Source organism: Mytilus edulis, chromosome 9, assembly GCF_963676685.1.
Source record: "Mytilus edulis chromosome 9, xbMytEdul2.2, whole genome shotgun sequence".
In the NCBI taxonomy this organism is placed as follows: domain Eukaryota; kingdom Metazoa; phylum Mollusca; class Bivalvia; order Mytilida; family Mytilidae; genus Mytilus; species Mytilus edulis.
In genome coordinates, this window is record NC_092352.1 from 81,780,876 (window position 1) to 81,807,705 (window position 26,830).

At 30.9% G+C, this 26,830-nt stretch overlaps 1 protein-coding gene across 3 annotated transcripts in view; it reads right to left on the reverse strand.

Annotated features, from left to right (window-relative positions):
• The window catches only part of LOC139489175 (ras-related protein Rab-26-like), a 108,535-nt gene that overhangs the window by 76,214 nt on the left and 5,491 nt on the right, over positions 1–26,830 (reverse strand). Inside the window, exon 1 of one of the 3 annotated variants that reach the window (XM_071275344.1) lies at positions 2,797–3,010. The exons of 1 other annotated variant lie outside the window; for it this stretch is intronic. In XM_071275344.1, the coding sequence (XP_071131445.1) occupies positions 2,797–2,895 (99 nt within the window). In that variant the 5' untranslated portion in view covers positions 2,896–3,010. Of the gene's footprint in view, positions 1–2,796; positions 3,011–26,830 lie in introns of those variants that run through there. One more of the 3 variants, XM_071275343.1, reaches the window with a different exon arrangement.

Sequence of the window (26,830 nt, forward strand, 5' to 3'; positions counted from 1 at the left end):
CATCTTCTTATATCTATGTACAAAACAATGAAGGGAATAAATATGATATAAGGAAATACTTGGGATAGGCACAGAATGTAGTAGGGCTAAACGTGTTTGGTGACTCCCTAACCGTGTGACCGTACAACATTATGAACATAAAGAAAAACTATCAAAATTATTTAAAAATACCTCTTCGTCAGTTTGCAAGGTCTCTTAAGACCAGTAATTTCGGAAATCTTTGACACAAAATGTATTTGATTATAAAAATAAGATATGAAAACAGGCTCTACAACAAACTTATAAATATTACATTCCTTATTCGCTTTTATAATTCTTGAATTCTCTAAAACAGTGTCGAAACCTGATATTAAACCTTAATCGATTGTCTTGCTAATGTCTTATAATTCCTTCTGATCCATATATTACCACATATAATGAAAAATCAATAACCGATATAAGTATTTCCTTACTTTTCAGTCCATTTATTTGCAATTTACACTTTATTTAGAAACTAAATAAAAGCCGACTTACTTTGGTTATATCGAGTTTGTCAGATAACCAAGAATTGTAAATTGGATCCATTGATGACTTAATCATACGAGACAAAGACTGTAGTCTGTTGAATGACGTCCAAATGGAATTTCTCGCCTCTAAAGGTGAGAAACAATATATATTTTATAACATCAATATATGTAAAAGCAGAGACAATCGAACTGCCTATAATTGTAGGTTTATTTTTTCTCACGTTTGATATACGTTTATTTTTAGGTCAGCACTTTGAAAACAAAATCTTTATTTTGAGAAGAATCTTAACTGAGGGATGATTTGGGTATATAAATATGGTTATGTTGAGTTCTCCTACCGGTAGTTAAACCAATGACAAAGAGGTGTACGTTAATCTTTTTGGGCTGTATCAATAACAAAACAGGTTCGGTCAGAAATTGGGCATTAATATTTCAACGTGTTTGTAGAGTGCCACGAATATGGAGAGAGTGAACGTCACTATTTCTTGCAACAAAGATAAAATTTCCAAAATACTTTCCGTTACCAATGACAGCCTACGTTTCCCACCGTTCAACACTTTTCGTGAACTATTAGCCCCTTAACTGTATATCAACAACAATCAATGATATACATATGCATCTATATATATATATATATAAACATAATTAGAGGAGTTCTCGATTCTGTAACGTTCACTTACAGCAAATGAAAAACGGACCTTACCACAAAAAAACTCACGTTGACCAATAAACATTTAAAATGAGACATGTTACACGTTAAAACCATTACATACATCAATTATACTTGATGTATCACTTATGGTATTTGAGATGTGGAGAAAACAGCAAAACCATTACGTTTATCAAAGAAATGATGAAATGAGGTCAAGGTTATTTGAACCCTGCCAGACAAACATATACACCATAAAATAATTATATACCACACATCTAGTTTTTGACATTGCTTATAGTATATGAACAACGGATTTATCCATGATGAATTAACATTGATCACTGATTTGAGAAATGAGCAGTATTACATGCAAGTACAATACGGTTTATGTCTACCTAATATGTAAATCCAAGTGGTAATTGTCCGAATGAATTATGACTGACATTGATCTAAACGATATTATTCATAAGTTACAAAGTTTTCGATATATAAAAGCAAATTATGTCATCAGCTTTTGAATAAATTGACCATTATCTAGTAATGAAAGATAAATCTGTTTGTCGGCAGTTTTCAGATAATGAAGGCATAACATGCTCCATGTCACCTTACACGATTCATCTTCATTAATTTCTTTCACTGTCATGAGCAAGCACCATCTGTATCCGTCAGTATTACTGTCGGAAAGCCAATCCTTAACATCATCACAGTTTCTGAGGGTCTGGTTGTAAGATCTTCATTTATGTATTCCTAAATTTAAATTCCGTTTGTATTATTTCTATCTAATTTGTGTTGCCTGATTATTCTTTAATCTTTATACAGCACGCCAGTATTCTCTATTGTTTATTATTCGAACTTTTCCCTATTGCACATCTTTTGGATCATTATTCTCAATTATGTAAATCCGAATCTCGCGAACAGAATTTTTGATTATTATATCTTATAACAAACTTGTTAAAATATAGAACTTAACAGTGTTAAATGGATACTTTACGTCATGGTTTATTTTCTAAATATGTTCCTTCTTTAAAAAAAAATGCATAAATCTGAGTAGTAAAGCGATCTTGGCAAGTCTCAATTTGGTCAATAAAAATGTAAAGTGTTGTTGTGGCGCTTAAAACCTTTTTCATATGTGTGTGTAAAAGAAACTGCGCTTATTAGCACTCTCAACAATCAATTGTCGAAAAAAAAAAAATAGTAAACGTATGAGAGCATCAAACCGTAAAGGGAATACTTAGCTTTGAAAGTCTTGGTCGACCTTCAGCTGAGGGTATTGTAATTTTAGTTTTATGACTATTTCAAACTAGTTTTAAATTGGGACATGAGTGAATAACGCAATTGTATAACAATTACATGAATTGCTTAGGGAATTACCGTATATCATTTTTATTCCACGCTGCCACACATATTTCAGTTCTAAATTAACAGTTATTGAACAAATGTTGCAAACTGATAAAGTTCAGAGACAATCACGTTTACTTTACGCGAAATTGCAATTTGTCATTGTATTGCTTGTATTTTATAATTTTCAAATATCGCATTTACTAGCATAGCTAAAAGATTTCATCAATTGTAAACGAAATAGCATGCACGGAGCAGTTCTTAATGATCAATGACAACGGTAAATAGTGGTATACCAACCTTGTGGATAGTGTTTTCATCATATGCTTCGCTATTTGGTGATGCACGGCCATTTGCAATCACCTTTAGTCCAGGACCGGAAGTTCCTTTATCAGCCATAATATCCTAAGTTGGGAAACTTATGAATGGATAACAAGTGGAAATCCTACACCCAAGAGGTCATCCGAAATGATCACGTTTTGTTATTAACACAGCAGATCGACAAACCCATAAACTAGCTTGTCCGTTACTAACATTCAATTATGCTTTAGTACTTTATCGCACAAAAGCAATACAGACTTAGTCAAACAGCATAATAATACATAGAAAACAAATCCAAAATCTGTTATAAAAAAATCCAATCGATAACTCGTACATACAATTAATACAATCAAATTTTCTGTGAGATCGGCTTTCCAAAACAAGCATCAGTATCGCTGAAGAAATTATTGAACGATTTTTTTCTGACGTAGTGGAATTGAACGTGATCAATACTCAGAGTCCAATACGTTATATCTCAATCATTGAAAGGAAACAATAACTTATTCATTGTTTAGTTTTAATTCTGGTCAAAGATTAGGAAGAACTGATTGGATATTTACTAGTCTGTTCAGGGCTGTCAAGTAATATAGACAAAAAGCACTTGTCAAGGATAATATGGAAATATATATGAGAGATATCAACACTCAGGAAATAGATTTAAATTTACCATAACATAGATGATGAATGCTATCATAATTTACTATGCATATCATTCTATAATTTCACGGCAAATCAGTGGATTTTCACAGATTTATTTCCGCTTATAAAGAAGTGTTATTAATAATCTGTCGATTCGCTAAAAGACTAAGTTGTTTTTTTAGAATCATAGAGTAAGTAAACAGAAGGTTATAAAAGGCGTAATCTCGGATTCAATATTGCGTATTTTATAAAACTTTTATTACGATTCTAAATTCGCAATAACAGGTACAAGAATACTTGCGTGTACCTTTTTTAACTTGTAACATTGAATTTTACATCCATTAAGCAAAGTGTAAATAATTCGTTATTGGAGATTTAAAAAAGAATCCTTGATAACTTACTATAGTAATCATTATTTAAATTTTTAGAATTCGTCAATTAAATTTTGGATCAAGGTTGGGTTAATTTGGCCATATGAATTCAACAAAAATAAATCATTGTATTATGTCATTACTAATAATATGTTGTAAGCATCATGATGTAAGTTTTCAGAAAATATATTGATGATACAATATGACTGTGAAATCATAAGCAATTTTTTGAATTTCAAAATGAGATAATTGCTAGAAAATTATTTACTACAACAAGTGCATTGAATGGAAAGTTATGTAGGGTATCCAAAACTAACTGTCAGTTTTTGTACCTAATACTCATTTTGTAGTTGACACAATGTGTTTTTCATTTGAAAACGACAGTTTGCTGCTTTGCTTACATATTTGTCATGGAAGCTCTATTGGTGTATACAAATATTTGTATAGGCACACAAATCCTCCCCCCTCACATCGGATATCATAAATCAGTTGAATGTGGCTATACTTATCAGATTGCTACAAATAGAAATAAAACTTACAACAGTACAAAGTAGATGTGTTTGGGTACTTATACATGAAAAAAACAACATTTAGTACAGATCAGAGAATACTTGTGGTTACTGACAGTCAATAACAACTAATTAACAAAATCATGCATATAGGACTAAGATATAAGTTACCATCCACCATACCATGTAACAAGACGTCATTAACAGTCTGATAAAACATGACTTTGTACAATTCTAAACTACAAGTATCGACAGATTGTAGTACCGGGGAGATGAATATATGTAATATTAAGTATAATGATTTTAAATTATTGACTAAAATTAATATTAACACCAATACAAACAATATTCAAAGATGTTGAATATGTCATTTCTTAGAATAAGTTTATGTAAAGGATTGATACGTTTACCAAGCTGATCGTATTTAAATTTCCGGGCTCGGTTTACAACATAATCGTACAATTTAGGATGTATAAATAATTGTTCCTATAATGCATAAGCATCCATTTAAACGAATTTTCATACGAAGTCTAAAAGTTAGATAGGGCTAGTTTTTTTTCTTCTGATTATATATATATATATATATATAGTAAAAGGTATTAGTAAATACCAATTAAATAATTAAAAAATCAAGTTTTCGATTAAGATGTTTATCAAATTCTCGTATATATTCTAGTATAGTGTAACTGAATGATGGTGAAATTATTTCAAATGAAAGCTCTTTACTGCAGTTTTCTTTACACTTTCCATTCAAATAGTAAAATGTGTAATTGTTCGATGGAATTGAAAACATAAAGTTGAAAAATTTCTACAAATAATCGGTTTATAATTTAAACATTCATATCTGTTATGCTTGCTTTATCAATATTTCAGCAACAGAAACATGAAATTGAAATTTAATTTACTTTTCGTGATAACCAATACATGCAGCAAACTATTTTATGCCTTTAAATAATTGAAATTCGTAACAATCTCTTGGTGAGATCAATTTTAAAGTTACATCAATTTCAATCCGAAATGAGACAATGATGCAGTTATTGCAAAACGAAAAACAGATTATCTACCAATTCAGATTTAACAATCTTTGCACAAAGTCTGAAGAAGTGTTTAGTTAAAATTGAACTGAACATGTAAAACAATAAGCTTTCCAATCGAAAAAAAAATATGTAAAGTTTCGGCGACGTATTATGAAAGCGGTATTTATGAATATATAACAATGTCTAGTTGACATGCATTTAAAGCATTTATTTCTATGGTGTTTGTTCAATAATAATTAAAATAACCTGGATGAATTAAACTGAAAAATAGGATTGTGGGTAGTGTGAGATGTCTTCTGACAAATATATCCATGTTTCTGTTATATTTTTAGATTCCGATGAAGAAATCAATGGAATAAACTTAAATGTATAATATTTTAGTAAAAATGGCTTTATTTTGATACATTTGATTAATTTGGAGTACTGTTGATATAAATATATATGGAGAAATGGTTTACAAATTTAAATCCTAAAAAACATTTATTTGGAGATATTGCTTTGAATAATTTTGTAAAATCCTCTACTTTTGACAAATGTTGAGTATGATCTGCCTACCCTTTCCGGGATCACCCACGATTTTGATGGGGTTCGTTTTGCTTCAGTCTATAATTTTCTTTGTTGTGTTTTATATAATAATGGTTGTCGTTTGGTCCTTTGCTTTTTTAGCCATGGTGATGTCATTTTAGTTTAGACTTATAAGCTTGAATGTCACTCTGGTATATTTTGCTTATTTTTAATAAAGAATCGTAGAAACAAATTTCCGCATACTAATAATATTCATTGTATCTTGCATGTCAAACTAATGTGCTTGCTATTTTAGGGTCATTGTTCTCACTATCTTTATACGTATTTATCAATTTTGACCCCATTTTGTTAATTATATTTTGAGAAGTGTGGTGTTTTACGTAATACCCACTAATTTAGTGGGAGTAGCTAATCAAATGCAAATATCATGTTTAAATTATGTTAGCTGTTCCTTTTAACAACAATGGCTTTTCCCGATATTTTATGTCTGACATTTTTAAGATTTCCATCTTAAAAATGTTGGATAATATTTTACTAAATAATTAACGAAATAAATTTTTTGACAAACATGAACCAAAAACAACCGCTGAACTACAATTTCTTAATGTATTTGGTAAAAGTTGTCGACGATCTTGAGTAATGCCGATAGAAAAGTCCTTTTTACACCAGATAACATTTTTAAGACAAAAATGTAAAATCATTTGTAATCGATAAATGAATGTACCGGACAACATGTTCCAATTTGGTTTTATTCCCACAGAAATGCAGCTGTCATAAAATATTCGTCAACGAGATAAATATGAACTAAAGCATGCGTATCAATTCGTTTGGTTTGAACAAACAGAAATATCCACATATTTGATATGTCAACCTTATTTGAAGAGTTGAATCAGATTATAACTGAATTGCTTTCTACATGGATTTTCCTAGCAGTTCTTTCTCTATGCATTAAACACGTTTAGAATGATTTATTGATTGGTACTAATTTCTTTTACGTTCAGTGGGAATTTCAATATCATTTCAAAGTAAGGAATGTACATGTATCTCCCACATTCAGATCTCTTCATCTTGTCAATGTTTGTATTTACTTATGACCCTTTTTTGTTTTATCTAATCAGCAAGGTTTGTTTCGGATATTCAGATATTTTGTCATCGATCATCACTGTAGACACATGTATTGTCGAAATGCCAATCTGGTGCAGTGACGTTAGTACAGTTAATGATATAAATATACATCTCTAATACAATTTCTTTCTCTCTGCAAACTGTACATTTGAAGATGAAGCCATGCGTAGTACAGGTATTAAAATATTCTAAATGGATTTGGAAGAGGCTAAATTAAAGTAACACACACATGTTGATAGGATCGCATTGAAAAAAAAAACAATAATTGTTGAAATAAATTTTGTTTTGCTGAACAAACACAAATGTTATTAAAATATTTGAAAAACTTATAAATTACACATTGCAATGAAAATGAATGTCCATTATAAGTAAAACAATCGTAAAATTGTAAATATAGTTAAGAGGTCGATATTGACTTAAGTGCTTACAAATTCACCATTTTCTGTCTGGTCCAGTGGTGTGATATTGGCAATCATATTAAATCTGCTTATTTGTAAATACTCACTTTATAATACATACAATACAACTTATCTTCAATGATTGGAATATTTTAGCTATTCAATGTCGTGAGCAACTGATCAGCTTTTATGTAGAGCCCAAAGTATTATAATAAAGCTCTTATTATACAATCATATTGCCAGTGAAAATACAATTGAATCCTTGACAAGACAAGATACTGGATGTCTGGTCCTGAATAATGAAAACCAGTTGAACCAAATTATATTCTTAGTTATTCAAACCATGTATATTTTGCAAACAACACTACTCATTAGATTAATGCGATTTAAAGATATGTACTATATTATACTGTCAACCAACTAATTTTCGCGACTTTCGCGATAGAAAAATGAGGCGAATATCAACTGTCGTGAAATTTAAAACTTTGATCTTTCCTGATCAAACTACATCAAATGAATTTGAAAAATCGCGAAACAAATCACCGCGAAGTAAGCTAGGAACGGCTTAACATGTTAACATGCTTTCAATCTTCACATGGTATCATGTTTGTGTAAACACAGATTAAAACGAATATAAACGCATAATGTTAAGTGTTTCATTTAAAAAACAGATAATCGATTTTGTCTGATGCTTGGTCCGTTTCTGTGTGTGTTACATTGTAGTGTTGTGTCGTTGTTCTCCTCTTATATTTAATGCGTTTCCCTCAGTTTTAGGATTTGTGAGTTTGAACAGCGGTACACTACTGTTGCCTTTGTCTATAAAATATATAGCTGCTTTGACATACTTAATAGTTGAACACAATAGTCATATATTCGCATATATAACTCATATTAAAAACTAGGGGTAATCACTGCAGAATGTGTTTTTATTTTTAAGTTTCATTCAAGAGCCATATAATCTTATAATTTAACAACTTATAAAAATATTTCCTTGATTGGAGTAGATCGTATTGTAAATAAAAAATATCAGAAGATTTTCAAACATGCCGCTGAATCCGTTTAAAAATCTTTTCCCCAAGTCAGTCGGTTGAAGAAAGATTATGTCTAGACTAGTACTGCAGTGCCATTTATCTGATGAGTTGCATGGCTTGTTACATCTACATGTTTTAAATAACCTGCATGTTTCTTGATAAGGATTCCATTATTTATTCATTGAATTGATGATAGAAATATTAAAAAAGATTATTCTCAAATTCTAGATCCAATCTTAATAAATCCTTTTGCACTGTTACATCCTTAACTTGATAGCTTTTTAATTGTACGGCCTCTGGTATATTCTCTTTTTTCATTTTTGTCGAAGTGCAAATATGTATACGCATAAAATTTCAACATAATAACACGCTACCAAATTTCAGTATGCAGTTTTAAATGTTGTTCTGTTTATATCAGTAACATTCCTAATTATTCATTGAATTGAAAAAGTGATTCAATGTCAAAATTTTAATCGCCAGCTTTCGAAGTTAACAAAAATCAACATGATCGATTAAAAGTCAAAAACCATTCCGCTTTTGTGTGATATAGCGTGTTTAGTATCAATCTGATATATCATGATAGGCATGATTTGCTTAATCTTGCATAGCACATGAGATCCCCAGTTTTTGAAAAGTGTTTTGTTGCTCAGTCTTTGGTTTTCTATGTGGTGCATGTATTTTGTTGTATGTTTTCAGGTCGTTTTTCTCATTTTCACTATGCCATTATTAGTTCGTTTTCGACTTTGATTCTGGTTGATTCAACCTTTGGTATCTTTTGGTTTAATAGATATAGGAAGATGTGGTGTGAGTGCCAATGAGACAACTCTCCATCCAAATAACAATCTATAAAAGTAAACCATTATATGTCAATGTACGGCCTTCAAGTTTGTTATCCTGATTTGTTTTTTCTTACTCGATTTCAAACTCCGGACAGTGATCGTTTCCGTTCCGGAACTGTTTTCCCTTATTCCATTAGTGTAGAGTAGTATTCGGGCCCGTATGCGGATCGGAACTGGAACTGCCGGGGAGTTTGACTCGATTTATGACTTTTGAACAACAGTATACCACTGTTGCCTTTATGTGCCTCCTTTCTATATGTTAAAAATGTCAAGTCATGTTTATAATATTTGAAAAGCAATGTTTCCCTTCACTAATAATTACAATGTTCCAGGTAGGCTCCATGAATTGCATTCACGTTTTAAGATACATAGTGAGTGACACTGATAGATGCTCCACAATTAAATGATATGCTTTTAACGCTAAGTATCGTTCATTGCATAATATTCTCGTTTATATATACTGTTATTGCATGTATCGTGAATTACATTTTAGATGCAAAATTCGTTTTCCAATGAGTTATATGCATTATGTACAGACATGCAGTTAATAACATCGATATCGCTCGCTGAATTGATTCTATGTGAGATTAATCTGATGATGGTTTTTTTAACAAATCTGTAGATTACTTGTTTCTGTCTAGAGAATAATATAAAGATTTAGATACACCAGAAAAAGAGTTATTTATGGTAAATAGCCACAAATGACAAATAAATAAATATAATTATATTAATTATAGGTAGTACATATATTACTTATAATTGATAGGATTGATGTAGATTCTACCACCGATCGAATGTATGATACGAGATTCCCACTCTAGAATATTACATTTCCTAATTTGAAACCCGAGGCTCACGGACGTTTTGGATATAAAAAATTTAACTGTCGAGAGAAAAAAATGTAATTTTTTGCACAAGATACGATTATCTAAATAAATTATTTGTAGACGATAAACAGACAATTTTTCTGGATGAAGAGTTGTCTCATTGGCACTCATCCCACATATTTTTATTTATATTTTGGCTGAACTATATTTGTAGTATACATTAATGATATATTTTTCCGAGTTATTTTTGTGTATTTTTAAATTTTTTAAACTGACATACATATATATTTCCCAGAGAGTAACTCTATTTAATTATTCATAAAAAGTATAAAAAAACGGTAACTTTATTGCCTTAGTTTACACGTCTAATCTTGTGATGTCGTGTTGATAGACTGATTTGCTTACTACACTTAGTTTTACTGCTCATTTTATGGTTTAATCTTGTGATAAGGTATTGCCTGATATGCCTATATGCTTACTGCATGCATAAATGTAGTTTTGATTTATTTGTTCAACCATGAAAGTTCATCATGTTTATAGAATAGCTTTGTTAAACCAGGCAAGCCAAGCTGCCTACGTCTTTTTTATATCTTATTTATATTTGCCTTCTGCTATATATATGATGTATCTTAAATGCATGGTACTGGTTTTTGCAGTCGATTCCAAAACTGTTCAGATGCATATCGACCTTATTCAATCTTTTAAAAAACGGACGAAAGATACCAGAGGGACAGTCAAACTCATAAATCGAAAATAAACTGACAACGTCATGGCTAAAAATGAAAAGGACAAACAGACAAACAATAGTATACACGACACAACATAGAAAACTAAAGAATAAACAATACGAACCCCAACAAAAACTAGGGGTGATCTCAGGTGCTCCGGAGGGTAAGCAGATCCTGCTCCACATGTGGCACCCGTCGTGTTGCTTATGAGATAACAAATCCGGTAAATAGTCTAATTCGGTAGGTCACATTTTTTAAAGGGAAGGAGATTTTAGTGACGACGTAAGAAAAATATCCGACATCATTTGTGAAACGGTTATTCCATAACGGTCAACCAACTCGTGATGGCGTCCGTAAAATTTACGAAGAGATGATTTCAACTTCACCATTTGGAACTCTTGATTTAATTGCTTCCCTGTGAGCAACAACCCTCTATCAAGAAAATCATGATAGGAAATGCAAGCACGGGAATATCGTATCAATTGGGAGATATATACACCGTATGCAGGTGCTGCTGGAATGTTGCTACTTAGAAATGGAAAGTTTACAAAGCTGAAATCATCTCTTTTGTCGTAACGTTTTGTTTCCAATCGACCCTCATTGTCAATTTCTAGATGTAAGTCAAGATATGAGGCCGACCTAACTTTATCTGTTGTATCCTTTATCTCTAGTTCAATGGGATAGATTGAAGTACAGTTTAAGGATATTGCTAACTTCTTATCTTTCTTCCTACGAAGTTCCTGTATGAAGTTAGCCTCATAATAATAAAGAAGTAAGTCGGCAAAAAGGAGGCACAATTCGTTCCAATTAGATTGCCGATAGTCTGTTGAAAAACACGTCCTCCGAACGTAACAAATATGTTGTCAATCAAGAAATCAAGGATCTTGATAATGTCACTTTCAGAGAATTTTTTGTTTGAATCATCCTTCGTTGACCATTCTTTTTTATGAAACAAAGCAATACAAACTCTTTCAATTTGTCTTTTAGTTTGGAATTTGACGACGCAATCCAATGCAATATCGTAAATTACAAATTTGCATGCGATAATCGGAAGCAGTCGCCAACATTTTTGATTAGCCCCCTTAGCACTATTTCGAAAAACATAGAATTAACAAAAATTTGACTCTATCATTATACTGTAAAAATATAGCTTATTCACTGTAAGTATTGAACGATATCATACATGTCATAAGAAAAACAGTCGTAAACACAGACACAAGACAAAAATGTTCTTATCTTTATGTATGAACGAGAACCATACTAAAGGTTAACTGTAATAAACTTCATAAACGTTTCGACAATTATCACTCCAGTTTTAAAGATAAAGGTTAAACATTATAAAAAGTGTGTCTTGTGTCATATAATAGTTTGTGTTATACATGTTATAGTACATCATTTATTTTCAATTATTTTATTACGGAAAATATTGAAAATACGTTTATGTCGATATTTATGTAATATTATTATTCGTATATTTTAACTAATTTGATTCGTTTAGGGATAGTCACATGTTAAACTATATTTTTGAAGGTAGATAGAAAAGCATATTAACCGACAAAAAGGATATTGCATGGTTATTTTTTAAATTCTAATTATAGAAATCTGAAAACCAATATACTTAATGACGTATTCTCAACATCCAATCAAATGCTTTTCTGTATAATTTCCGGTACAAATCATAACAACATGAACAAGCAGACGTTAACGATAAAAGGCCACGAAACGGAGATTCGCACCCTTCGAGGATGAAGACAGGGAAAATCTGTTGGAAAACGTTGATTCAAAAAACACAAAAAGGCAAATAAACACAGCTATTAATGGTTTCCGGGAATATCTAACAGAGAAAAGCCTTCCTCTAGACTTTGAGTCTTACAATGATGCACAGTTGGACGACGTGTTATCCAAATTTTACATGGAAATGCGCAACAAAAATGGGGGAGATGTATAAAAAGACGACCATGCAGTCTTATCGCCAAGGCATGCAATGTTAAATTATTTAGTCTACAAAAAACAATAGTTAAATGTTTCAATTGCATTTGAATTGTTGGCATATTATTTACGAAATAAATTTCATGATATTTTTGATGTTGGAATAAATAACCATCACATATTTCATTCAATATGGCCAAAACAGATATTACATTGTACATCTTAAAAGAATTTTCAAATATTAAGAAAATAACATATTTGGTAAACAAGTCAAAGAAACAATTAATATACTACCATCGAGATAACATCTTAAAAAATACGGATTCTTATGCACCGACAATATTTGTGAATTAATAATATAACAACAGGGACTCATTACCTGTATACCAGAGGAGGGTAAGTCAAAGTTTTATCTTAAGAACTGGCGACCTATTACACTGCTGTGTGTAGACTATAAGATAGCTACAGCCAGTCTAGCAAATAGATTTAAAAAGGTCTTGGTAAACATAATTAGTCAAACACAAAAAGTTTTTCTTAAAGGTAGGTATATTGGCGAATGCACTAGATTTATTTATGATTTGATGGAAAAGATGGAAGAAGACGACATTCCTGGACTTTTACTTTTAGTTGATTTTGAAAAAGCTTTCGACACAGTCGAATGGTCCTTTATATATGAGGCTTTGCAATTTTATGGCTTTGACCATACATTTATAAATTGGATTAAGGCTTGCTACTGTGATGCTTCTAGTGCAGTGTTAAATAATGGTTATATTTCAGAATTTTTTTCATTAAAAAGGGGGGTCCGTCAAGGGGATACTCTGTCTCCTCACCTATTAATTTTAGTGCTAGAATTACTAAGTGCAGCTATTAAAAATGACCCTGATATTGCGGGTGTAACAATTCATGACTCTGAATTTCTGTTGAGTCAATACGCTGATGATTCTTCCGTAGTCCTGGATGGTGACCAAAAATCCCTAAATCAGTGTTTATACTTGTTTGATAAATTTTCAGAATGTGCTGGACTTAGGTGTTATGTTGACAAAACCGAAGCCGTATGGATTGGGTCAAAAAAAGGTAGTATGGAAAAACTTTTGCCAGAAAAAAATCTTGTATGGAACCTTTCTGGAAGGTTTAAACTACTAGGTATATGGTTTGAGCTTGCTAAAATGGATAAAACTCTATGTAATTTTACAGCCAAGATAAACAGTATCAAGTCATTACTCAATACTTGGGCTTATAGAGAACTAACATATATTGGGAGGGTTGTAGTTATTAAGACTTTAGCACTTCCCATTTTGGTTCAAGTTCTGACTGTCCTTCCTAACCCCCCAGAAGGGGTTTTGAAGGAGATTCAGAATATATTTTTTAACTTCTTATGGAAAGGAAAACCTGATAAAGTGAAAAGGGCAGTGATAATGTCCGAACACTGTGATGGTGGTCTTAAGATGCCTAATATTTATTATTTTTGCTATAGTGTAAAAATGTCTTGGCTGTATAAATTATTAGATCCCCAAAATTACTCTCCTTAGAAAGTCTTGCTACTTAGTTATATACAAATATTTGGGGGGGGGGGGGACAAGATTTTACACTTAAGGGCATATCCAACAGTTTCAGGGGAGGTAATAACAAACGTAACCGTCGTCTATTGTTTCCCGTTATTTAACGTTGTTTCAACAACGTCATAACGGGATCACCATTGGCTATGGCCGTCTGGCAAGGGTGGTTTCTTTCCTCAAAGGAAAGGGCACGGTGGAAATCGACAGAAAACTCGTACAGAATATTAACAGAAATAGAAGTCATATCTTAAAAGATGTTGTCCTCTTGGTCCATTATAAAAGAACTGCAATTATCTTTATAATTATAGACCATACTCACTTCAGTTTTATTAAAATTATCTTCAATATACAGTACAGTAGAGAACAACGAGAACAAATGCGTAATAATTTATTTTTTCATTAGAATGTGACACAAAGTGTAATTAATTCTTTATCAAACTTATCCGAGATTTTGTCTTTCAGGATAGAAAACTCAAAGTTTGATTTGACTTGAGGAAGATTAAAACTGAAAATTGGTCTCTTGGGAAAAATAAAATTTGACATAAACTAACATGTATCATTGCATCTGGCATCTAGCTTTGCACTGAAGAGCTAATATACGGAAGCTTTTTAAATGATAAACGACACCATATTTAAAAAAAATGAAATAGGAAAACATTGTAATATATACACTGACATACAAGTAAAAAATATCTGACGATTTTAGTGTTTACTTATGAATGAGAAAATAAATATAATTTACAAACAAACAAAAAACGGTGTAAGTCTTGATGTAAGTCTTGACTTATTACCAACCCCCTTTTTAACCCAGCGGTTCCATAATATGATAGGAAAATAAAACAGCCATCGAAATATCATAATTCAAAATTGAGTGGCTAATAGCTTAACTCAAGATTTTGATCATTATTCAACTTTATTCTAGTACGGCATACGTTTTACCACTTGCAAACCCTTTATCTTAATAATTTATTCAGATCCACTTTCGACGAGCGTAAATATGCGTGATATATTTGCCACTGGAGCACAGAAGCAGAAGTTTGAATAATCAATAATAATATAGTTATTTAGTAGTCTAGATCAGTGGTTACATTGTATGCAGCCAAACTAGGTGGAGTTTATTCTCAAGTTATTGTCTTTCTGATCTGTTTTGTAAATTAAAGGTTTTTTTCATGACATCTACAGCCATATGACTTATTTGAAGATTCATGTTACATTTGTTGTTGTAAAGAGATCTTATTCAAGGTTCGGATATTTTTTAAACGTATAGATGCGCGAAACTCTCACTACATTATGCATAGGATATATACGACATTTTTATTTCGACTAAACGATGCTGTAAATTTATACATTCTAGCAGCTAAACGGCCGCACCCAATTACAGCAAAGATATACTGTCGGACTGAGAAGTCCAGAGATGTGAATATTTCTAAATCCTGTCCAATCAATCCTTTTGTTTTGAAAAAGATTTTAAATGTATACATTAATACGACAGCAACCGAACGACACATATAATTCAAAACACTAAGAGTCAACATACATATGTTTGTTAAAGCCATAAGCCTATAAAGAATAAAAAGCCCAAAACTGCAACATGAATAAATAATACAGAGTCAGTGAGTTTTTAGAAAAGTGTTTGGTTGCAAAATTTCACTGGCTCTTTATTAATTTCGATATGTGAAATTATAGACGGTGAAATATAAATCAGTGTAAGAAAAAAACTTCAATGTAAAACTAACTGAATTGTCATCTCGTCCATATACTAGTTCATTATAAATAAGAAGATGCGATATGAGATATGAGTGCTATCGAGACAACTATCCAACAAAGTCACAGTGTATAAATACATTTGTATGCCGTCGCACTGCCTTTGAAAAATTAGCGGGGAAATATAACGTTATTTCCCGAAACGTCTTAATTTTTGGCGCAATTTGTGAGGCTTACGGAAGGGATTTAGTAAACAATATCATATTTCTCGATTTTTCTCAAAAACGAGTACGGTGACAAATATTTTTCAAAACGTTATGACATTCCATTTTTTTCAAAGAATAACATATCTCACTTTGGCCAAATCGACACCGTAAGAAATATTTTAGTAAATAAAAAATGTTCATTTCAAATGTTCATTTCTTGCCGTTGTTTGGGTCCATCATAACGTTTTTGACTTTATTTGAGTAAGAACTAATGCTTTAAATGATAAAGTTAGATTTTTCTTACCATCTTGAATTAGTTTGCTTTAATTTGAGCCCCATTATATAAGTATATGTTGATTAAAAAATCATATTTAATTTTTTTAAATAAAAAACGTTTTTTACTCCAAAATTGCAAAAATGTTCAATTTTCAGCAGTATTTTTTGAAAAAACGAAATCGACGACTAATATTTTTTTTGGCAGAATTTGATTCTCTGTCTATTGGAGAATGAAATATCTTCAAGGGAAAAAATTCTCACCGTCAAAAATAAACTGTTGGATATGCCCTTAAGTCAAGAAGGTCTACTTTATTTAGCAGAAAAAGTTAATCCATTTTGGCATGATATCCTGGAAAAATTTTCCAAGTTAAAAAATAAGCTTCAAGCTGAAAACAATACTGCAATTTTGACCCAGTCCATATGGCTGAATCCAAACATCAAAATGGATGGCAAGATGATTTTGAGGTTCAAATATGTTGAAAATAGTATATTCTTCATTAATGATCTGATATCAGATAATAATACATTATTCTCATATGATGAATTTAAAAAAAAGTATGATATCAATACTAATTTTGTAGAATTTTATAGTATTTTAAGTGCGATTCCAAAGAGATGGAAAAGAATAATAGAAGGTAGTTCAAAACTGGAAGTTATTGAAAATAAATTAATAGATAAAGTTAAAAAGGAACCAAAATCTTGTAAATTTTTCTACACATTATTTTTGGAGGATAATAAAGTATTACCTTTATCTTCCCGTGAAAAATGGGAAAGAGATTTAAATATGCAGATTAAGGATTGGAATGCTATTTATTCCATGCCCTTCATTATAACCAGAAACTCTTTTTTGCAAAACTTTCAATTTAAGATTGTTCATAGGATTCTACCATGTAATTCATTTTTATTGAAATGTAAATTAAAAGAAACTGAACTTTGTACTTTTTGTTCAGAATTTAAAGAAAATATTTTTCACATTTTTTGGGAATGTAATGTATCACAAAACTTCTGGCTATCCGTTATAGATTGGATTAAAAATTATGGCATTCTCCTGCCTTTCAGTGCAAAAGAAGTCATATTAGGTGTGTCTGAGGATTTTGTTTACAGTAAAACAGTTAACAATATTTTGTTGTTATTCAAATATTATATATACAAATGTAGATGTAAGAACATATCCCCCACAAAATATGGTGGGGTAGAATATTCAAAATATTGGATTAATATAGAAAAATACTCTGTATGTTTCTTAACCCCTGTACAAAAAGTAAAAATGGATCACAAATGGCATATGTTAGAAGCAGCTTTTATTTAATTTATTTGATTAATTAACAAAATCTTTTTGTAATATTTATATATATATCTTATAATATCCATATGACTTAATTGATTTATCAAGTATTACTTTATTTTTAAAATGTGTATCGAATACTGTAGTATGTAATTTCACATGTTTCATCATCAAAAATAAAATAATTACAAAAAAATAATATAACAATTGTAGCCTTTGTACGAGGTCGATACGGGATATATCAACCTAAAGAAGTATATCCGTGCATCGACATCATACAAAGGCTATAATTGTATAGTATGAACACTGTAACGTTACTTCTTATATTTGGTATAAACGTTAAGTATTGTTATTTTGTTTTGCAGCTTCACAAGAACTTCATCTGGACTTTAATCAGAATCCAACCGTTAACATTGTCTGTTTTTTGTTTCTTCTGTTTACTCATTCTTTTTAATTTATTTGATAATGGTGATGGTGTTAATAAACAGACGGGAGACATGCCAGAAGAAACCCCCATTTGCCAGTAAAGGCGATTCTGATGAGAGAAAAAATATATTCAATGCTACATGTGGACACATTATTTGGCAATCCTTAATAACAGGGAACAGTTTTTGTACCGATCTCATAAATCAAGTTATTAGATACAAACCAACGTATAAAAGTAACAAAAAATAGGGACTCGAGCCCAACACAAAAATTGAAAACCTGTAGGACAGGAACATAATGAATAAGTAGCAGCTACATGAATGGGAAGACACTCCTGTGCTATTTGAATGGTACTTTTCAAAAAGGACATTTTATTTCACTTGTCATAAATGTAGTTATTTTGTACTAGGCTAATTGGTTATCTTCTATTACCAGAAATTGATTAATTTAGTTGGAAAATGTTTTTCCAGCAGATAGTATATGTGTTCTTTATGTTCTGTAGCGTAGCAAATTATGGCATAGTCCTTCGTTTACATTATCCGAACAAAGATTTGGAAGAATCACTGAGCAAATCAACTTGTATGGATACACAATTGTCTCTTAAATTTTCAATTGTCATATAAATTGCTTTTACTTGATTTCGTTATCTGTTTTATTTGCTATGCTTTCAATTTATTGGAAAGCATTGAGGACTTAAATTAAATCACAGAAACAATAACATGCACATTCTATGCATTGCGTGCTGAGTTACTTTTTCAATTTTACAACTTGACAAATTATTGCAGAAAAATATCAATAAAATGCGTAAGAATATTTCAAGATTATCAAACAATCGAAATCAAAATTAACAAATAAACAGCTGATGTCCTAGCGAATTAGAATGGAAACGCAATTAATATTAACAGATAAACATAAAACCGAGGATCGATTATATTTATCAGATGTTTAAAAAAGTACTCGTTAACGTGCAGAAATTCGAAGTTGACAGTTGAATCACAGTGATAAAATGTACCATTCGGAGGGATGGAAATTCTATTTTTGACTGAATAAGTTAGCTGCCACAGAAAATTAACGAAAAGAATTAAGAAGCAGCTTTGGCTTAAAAAACTCTCTGTTAAGGGGGCTCACGGATATAAATCAACTTTGTTCTGTAATAAATGGATTTCGCTATTGTTTTCTATAAATTAATTTTATCCTATACCTAATAGAAAAATAAGAAAAAAATATGAGGGTACTGTTCGTTTGAGCTCACAATCTGTTTTCGAAAAAAGCATGCATTTTTGTTTAGGTACTTTTTTCTGTGGAATAATAGAAAAAAAAGCAACATCGAAATAAAAAAACATAAAAAAAATACAGAAATCGCTTAAATTCCACAATAGTTTAGTTTAAGTACAGCTTATTTGACAAAAATAATAAAACATATAGGTCACCGTTGAGTTAAATATATTTCAATTAAATAAAAAAAGGGGCATTTTTCACCAAAGGGAGATAATTTGGAGCTTTTTTTTAATGATATAAACACTTTAAAAGTTATCTACGACCAAAACGATTTTTTTTTTGTTGATTTTTGTACCATATCATAAAGTATTAACTAATATTGTGATAAATTAAATTTGTAATGAAAAACAAAAGTAAAAAAGTTTTCTGAATTTTTATATTGCCTCGAGCCTCCTTAGTATCGGGGGGATAATGGACATATTGGTGATTTATTTACTATGTACATCTGCAGAACATTCCTACCAGATTATCGTAAAATTATCTTTTACAGGTTATCTTCCTTCAACTATCGCTGAATTTAATATCGGTTAATGCTCATTTCGATGCTTCTATGTAATTGTAGCATAATAGAAAACACTATTGAAATTCTTTTATATTATATGATCAAAGCATCCGATGGACTTATAAGAAAATGAACTTTTATAGATAATCAAATGACTTCTGAATTTCCACTCGTCAGATAAATTGCTTTTACTTTATTTCATTATCTGATTTATTTTCTATGCTTTCATTTTCTTAGAAGGAACTGATGACTCAAATTAAAATTACAGAAGCAATAACAAGTTGATTCTATGTTATCTTTTCAATTGATGGATTATTTTTTACATTTTTAATATACAGGTTATTGCATCGACCGGACATAATTTCTCTAAAATAAAGAATAAAGGAGAGGAGAAAGATACAAAAGGGACATTCAAACTCATAGATCGAAAATAAATTGACAAGGCCATGGCTTAAAACGAAAAAGACAAGCGACAAGCAATAGCACGCAAGACAGTTTAAGACTGTTTTAGAATTGAAATAGCATTCTAGTACAGCTCAATCTCATCCTCAACTACATTCAAAAGTCGGGTGAAGAGTACAAGTCTTGCTTAAAGAATCTGACAACAACCTGTTTGACTATCTGATTTAAAGATCTTTTGATTTCCTTAGATCAGCAAAAAAATTCTGGAGGGAGCAGTGTCATTGGCTGATGAAATTAATATCAGAATTGAAAGTAAAATAATATCAATAAAATACGCTTCTGTTGTAAGAGTATTTAAAGTTTATCAAACAATCGAAATCGTACTTAACAAATATACTGATATCCTATTGAATAAGAATGTAAACGAAAATAATATAAACAGATACATATACAACCTTTATAAAACAGTTGGATGTCAGTGATAGAATGTACTATTCGGAGGGATTGATATTCTACTTTGGACTAAATAGGGACACATGTGACATTTTCCTGCTGCCATTTGTGTTATTCTAATTACAAATAAGTGCAGAACTTTGAAACGAAAGATACTGATTATGTACATTTGACATGTTTTGTACAAACAATCAGATTTACTGTTTAGAGAGCAGACAGGGAAAAGGATTGTATAAAATTATGATAGCTGTTCATTTCAACAAAAAATGAACGAAAAAGAATTTACAAGCAACTATGACATATAAAAGACTGGCCTCTAATATTAAAGGAATCGTGTACATGTTGGCAATTCATTTACTATGTACATCTAAAGAACATGTCTACTAGATTATTGAAGATTTGTAACTTGGAAGTTGTCTTCATGTAACTAGCGCTGAATGTAGTATATCGGATAATGCTCATTTTAATGTTCTTCTATGTGATTGTAGCATAACAGAAAACACTATTGAAATTCTTTTACATAATCTGATCAAAGCATCCGAAAGACTTATAAGAAAATGAACTTTATAAGAAAATGAACTTTTACAGATAATCAAATGTCTTTTGAATTTCCAATCGTCAGATAAATTGCTTTTACTTTATTTCATTATCTGTTTTATTTTCTATGCTTTCAATTTCTTAGAAAGAACTGTTGACTAAAAATGAAATTACAGAAGCAATAACAAGTTTCCAGTTTATTCTATCCATTCTTTTCAATTTCTTAATTACTTTTGACATTTTCTAATTACACTTTAGTCTATTTCATTTACCAGACTTATTTCCTCTATTTCAGAAATGAAATATTATGTCAAGTAATGCTCAATCTCAATAACATCATAAAAGTCAGTTCATGGGTACAAGTCTTGCTTACAAGAATCTGACAACAACCCGTTTAACTTTCAGTTTTTGAGAACATTTAAGTTCCTAAAATCCCCTTGAAAAATTTGGAAGCAAAAATGTCATTGGCTGATGAAATAATTATGACAACTGAAATGAAATAGAAAATGAACTCGTCATCATATGAACATGATGGAACAAGCTTCAAAATGTGTATATCAGACGCGAGATTCGTCTACAAAAGACTTATTAGTGAAACTCGAAAAACAAATTAAAGATTAATTAAAGAACGACGTTGTTCAGCATCTAGGACCCTTAATAGAAATTCATGTTGTGAGATCCTTGTACGCAAAACGTTAGTACAAGCCCTGTATTTCAAACATATTGATTACTGATATGAAGCGTGTAATATTTAAGAACGACTTCATTATGTGTGCTTTTAACTCTAATTTTAATTTTTCATTTCTTGATATACTCAAATAAGTACTGATGTGCCTGACACAAAATGCACAGTTATTACATACCCTACTTAAACATGTAAAACAAAAGTCATAACGTCCTATACATATTTTATTCATTGAACTACTCGAGCGCTAATGGACAAATATTGATTTCCATATCTGATGTAACTATATTTAATTTGGTTATCTGGGCAATTAATCTTTATATAGTGCCAGAAAGTAAATAATCAGAGTAACTTACATTGTCATGGATTTCAGTATCGAAATCCGACATTTTCTTCGAGGGAATGTTTGATTATATTGTTTATTCATTTCATCGGTATTCAAATCGTTATCCAGGGAAATAGTTTTTTTTTCTGTATTTCAAACGAACGTCTGTTTATATGACATGTACTAGGTAACTGATATTTTACAATTAACATTAGCATAAATAAGATATGGGAGAACACGATACCGATATTCATTGCAAGATATACGATGGACCTCGAAAGGACAACTAACTATATTCAATATATATCCAAAAGTATGCCACCTTCTAAATTAACCCTAAAACAAAGTTCACTGTTAGTATAAATGACAATATCTTAGAGATTTCACTATGGTAAAATTGATAACCGTTAATAAAATGTTTATTTAAAGGATCGTTGAGTTTATATACTTGATAATTTTACGCGCTTTATTAACAACAGCATCTCAGAGAAATAGTATGCGATATCCCGTTTTTAATATAAAAAGATCTTCGGGTAAAGCAACTTTCTTACTAAATCTAAGAAAAAAATTGATAAAGTTTTAGTAAATTTGGCTTCTTTTCCCCTTTATTTTGTTATTATAAGTTGATTTTTTACTATAAATAGATACAGGAAGATGTGGTATGAGTGCCAATAAGACAATTCTCCATCTAAGTAACAATTTATAAAATTAAACAATTATAGATCAAGGTACGGCCGCAAACACGGAGCCTTGGCTTACACCGAACAGCAATAAACATTTTCTTATTTTGAAATATTAATTTTGGTTTTCTTTTTCTCAACCAGAATACAAAACGTTACTATTACTATGATATTTATTTTTGTGACAGACACAGACAAATAGAATGTACAGTAAAATAATTATCTGTTTATTCCCAGTTGAATAAATGTAATTATACTGAATTTCTGAAAATATCTGCCCACAAGCTCAAGAGATTTACATACTACAATGGAACTAATGATGTGTCATAGTCTAGTAGGCGCTGTTACAGAGAAACATTTATTCTTTGACATTTTGATTTTGGCAGATTCATTGAAATATTCTGACACTTCTGAATGTGCTAGAATAAACTGCATTGTAGTTAATAATGCATACAGCAGCAATACTCTTCATAGCTAGTAATTCAATGTTGTTGTTTTTTTCAAAATCAGCTAATGCGATTCTAGTGTATAGTTCATAATTTTTCGTGGGCTTTACTTCGAATTAAAGTGTAGATTCGCATTGCGGGTGATGTTTACATAACATTAGATGCTGATCCCGTCGACTCTCTCGATCTCTCTTCCTTTAAGAGTTCATAGGATATCATAACTTTTGTTTTGTTTTTGTACCTTGATTTTCGTGATCGATGCAAGAGATTTTTTATATCAATAAACTATTGTCATCTTGAATTTTAGTTCACAGATAACATGTCACGATTTATCACATTTAATGTAAGCACTATTTGTGTGATTTCAACTATCAAGTCGAATTAAGCAAATTAAATCCAGCTCATTAATCTTTTACGCAAAACAATGAAGTTCAGTGTACCATCATAACTTAACATTATGCAATTATCTACAACAATAATTGATAATCCATGTCTGTTTAATTGCATCAATGTGGGTTATCAACATGATCTAGACAATTAATCTTTACTAGCTGTCGACATTAAGTAGATAATTAGAGGAACAAATAAAAGTAAAGTAAATCGTTTTGTTATAAATTCCTTAAATGCAGGATTACTTATTGGTATTCACACAATCTCTCCATTACACATCAAGACTCTTTGACCTATAATTCTGTCTATCTGTCTTAGTTTGTTTAGTTATATTCGAATTGATCTGTCCACGTGTACTGATTATCATTGTAGTTGTTCGAAATACTGTATATGAGTGAAAAAAATAAAAACAACTCTACGGTATTTCTAGTTATTCTTTATAAAACGTCTGATCGAAGGACCATGTCATTATAATTTATAAGCTTGATTAACACAACATTGAATGGTATGAATAATACGCTGGTCATTTAGTTTTATTAGTTGCAAGACTTCTGTCGTCGCCCAGTAAATACACAAAAAACAGAGTTTTTCGTTTGCCGTTTTTAGATGTACAAATACGAACCCCCGTCTAGTTGAATTTGAAATGTTTATGCGAAGGAGATTTCCTGCTCTGTAAAAAGATAGCTTGCAATAACGCTTGCAGAGTTAGTCGGAGTCCTGTAACGAAGCAAATTTTGATCTCTTTTCATTGTACCCTCGTTCACCATTTTCATTCTAAATTCTGGAAAGTTATCCCATTTGACTTGCCTTTGAATAAGAACACCTACCTACCACATTCATTGTTTATTTGGTCTGTTCTAATTCTTAATAATAGTTATCAAAAGTACCAGGATTATAATTTTATACGCCAGACGCGCGTTTCGTCTACATAAGACTCATCAGTGACGCTCAGATCAAAATAGTTAAAAAGCCAAACAAATACAAAGTTGAAGAGCATTGAGGACCCAAAATTCCAAAAAGTTGTGCCAAATACGGCTAAGGTAATCTACTCCTGGGGTAAGAAAATCCTTAGTTTTTCGAATAATTCAAAGTTTTGTAAACAGAAAATTTATAAAAATGACCATATAATTGATATTCATGTCAACACCGAAGTGTTGACTACTGGGCTGGTGATACCCTCGGGGACGAAACGTCCACCAGCAGTGGCATCCACTCAGTGGTGTAAATAGTTATCAAAAGTACCAGGATTATAATTTTATACGCCAGACGCGCGTTTCGTCTACATAAGACTCATCAGTGACGCTCAGATCAAAATAGTTAAAAAGCCAAACAAATACAAAGTTGAAGAGCATTGAGGACCCAAAATTCCAAAAAGTTGTGCCAAATACGGCTAAGGTAATCTACTCCTGGGGTAAGAAAATCCTTAGTTTTTCGAATAATTCAAAGTTTTGTAAACAGAAAATTTATAAAAATGACCATATAATTGATATTCATGTCAACACCGAAGTGTTGACTACTGGGCTGGTGATACCCTCGGGGACGAAACGTCCACCAGCAGTGGCATCCACCCAGTGGTGTAAATAGTTATCAAAAGTACCAGGATTATAATTTTATACGCCAGACGCGCGTTTCGTCTACATAAGACTCATCAGTGACGCTCAGATCAAAATAGTTAAAAAGCCAAACAAATACAAAGTTGAAGAGCATTGAGGACCCAAAATTCCAAAAAGTTGTGCCAAATACGGCTAAGGTAATCTACTCCTGGGGTAAGAAAATCCTTAGTTTTTCGAATAATTCAAAGTTTTGTAAACAGAAAATTTATAAAAATGACCATATAATTGATATTCATGTCAACACCAATTCTTAATAAACAAGAAATATGTGCCACTAGAAATTTCGAATAATTCAAAGTTTTGTAAACAGAAAATTTATAAAAATGACCATATAATTTATATTCATGTCAACACCAATTCTTAATAAACAAGAAATATGTGCCACTAGAAATTTCGCAATCAACAGTCAATATATTAACTATTGACTAAAAAACATCTTTTATGAATCCATTTAAAAAAAAACTTTACAGTTGCATAATGTTGTTTTCTTCATATTTTACATGGCATTATTTTAACACTGAATTGGATTCCTTCAATTAAGTCTTGCCGTGTATACAATTTTAAATCTTAGTGTAAAGAGTCAGATTCAACTGTGATTTTGTTATTTTATTGTCATAGTCTTAAAACGTACTTTTAGATGACAACATATACCTGAATTCTCCATAACAGATGTAACCAGTTACGATAAACGGAGAAAAACAGTACCAAATTGTCAGAAAAATTTGGGGCATAAATTCTTAATATTAAAGATGAAAAATATCCATTTCAATATTAAAGATGAAAAATATCGATTTAATCGTGTTCCTTTAACAAAGATGCCTATTTAATTCCCATGCTTCTGAAAATGGTTTCAGATAAAGAATTCAATATTTCCCTATTGGAGAAATCAATTCTAAAAAATTGAAAATATAGACCAAAAATTGAAAGTAGACTATCATAAAGCAGAGACTATGATCTTTACCTATTAATTGCTTGTTTGCACATTTAACGCCTATATCGGTGTTAGCTAAATTTGTCTGTTTGAATGTTTACTATGTTTAAGAACTTTGGCGTACACCTTTCAGCAATTAAACAAAGTTAACTCCGCATTAGTTTAAACAAAATTTATCTATCAAGATTGGGTTTTTTATTCGTCATGATAAAATGTTATCTTCTAAACATAATTCAACGTTAATTTAAACATATTTGTTTATAGTGTATTGGGAAACAAGTTATGCATCTTATATTAATCCCTTTCAACTTTGCGGGTGCGAGTGTTTTAGCCTACTCTTTTTCGAAATTCACTAGGGTG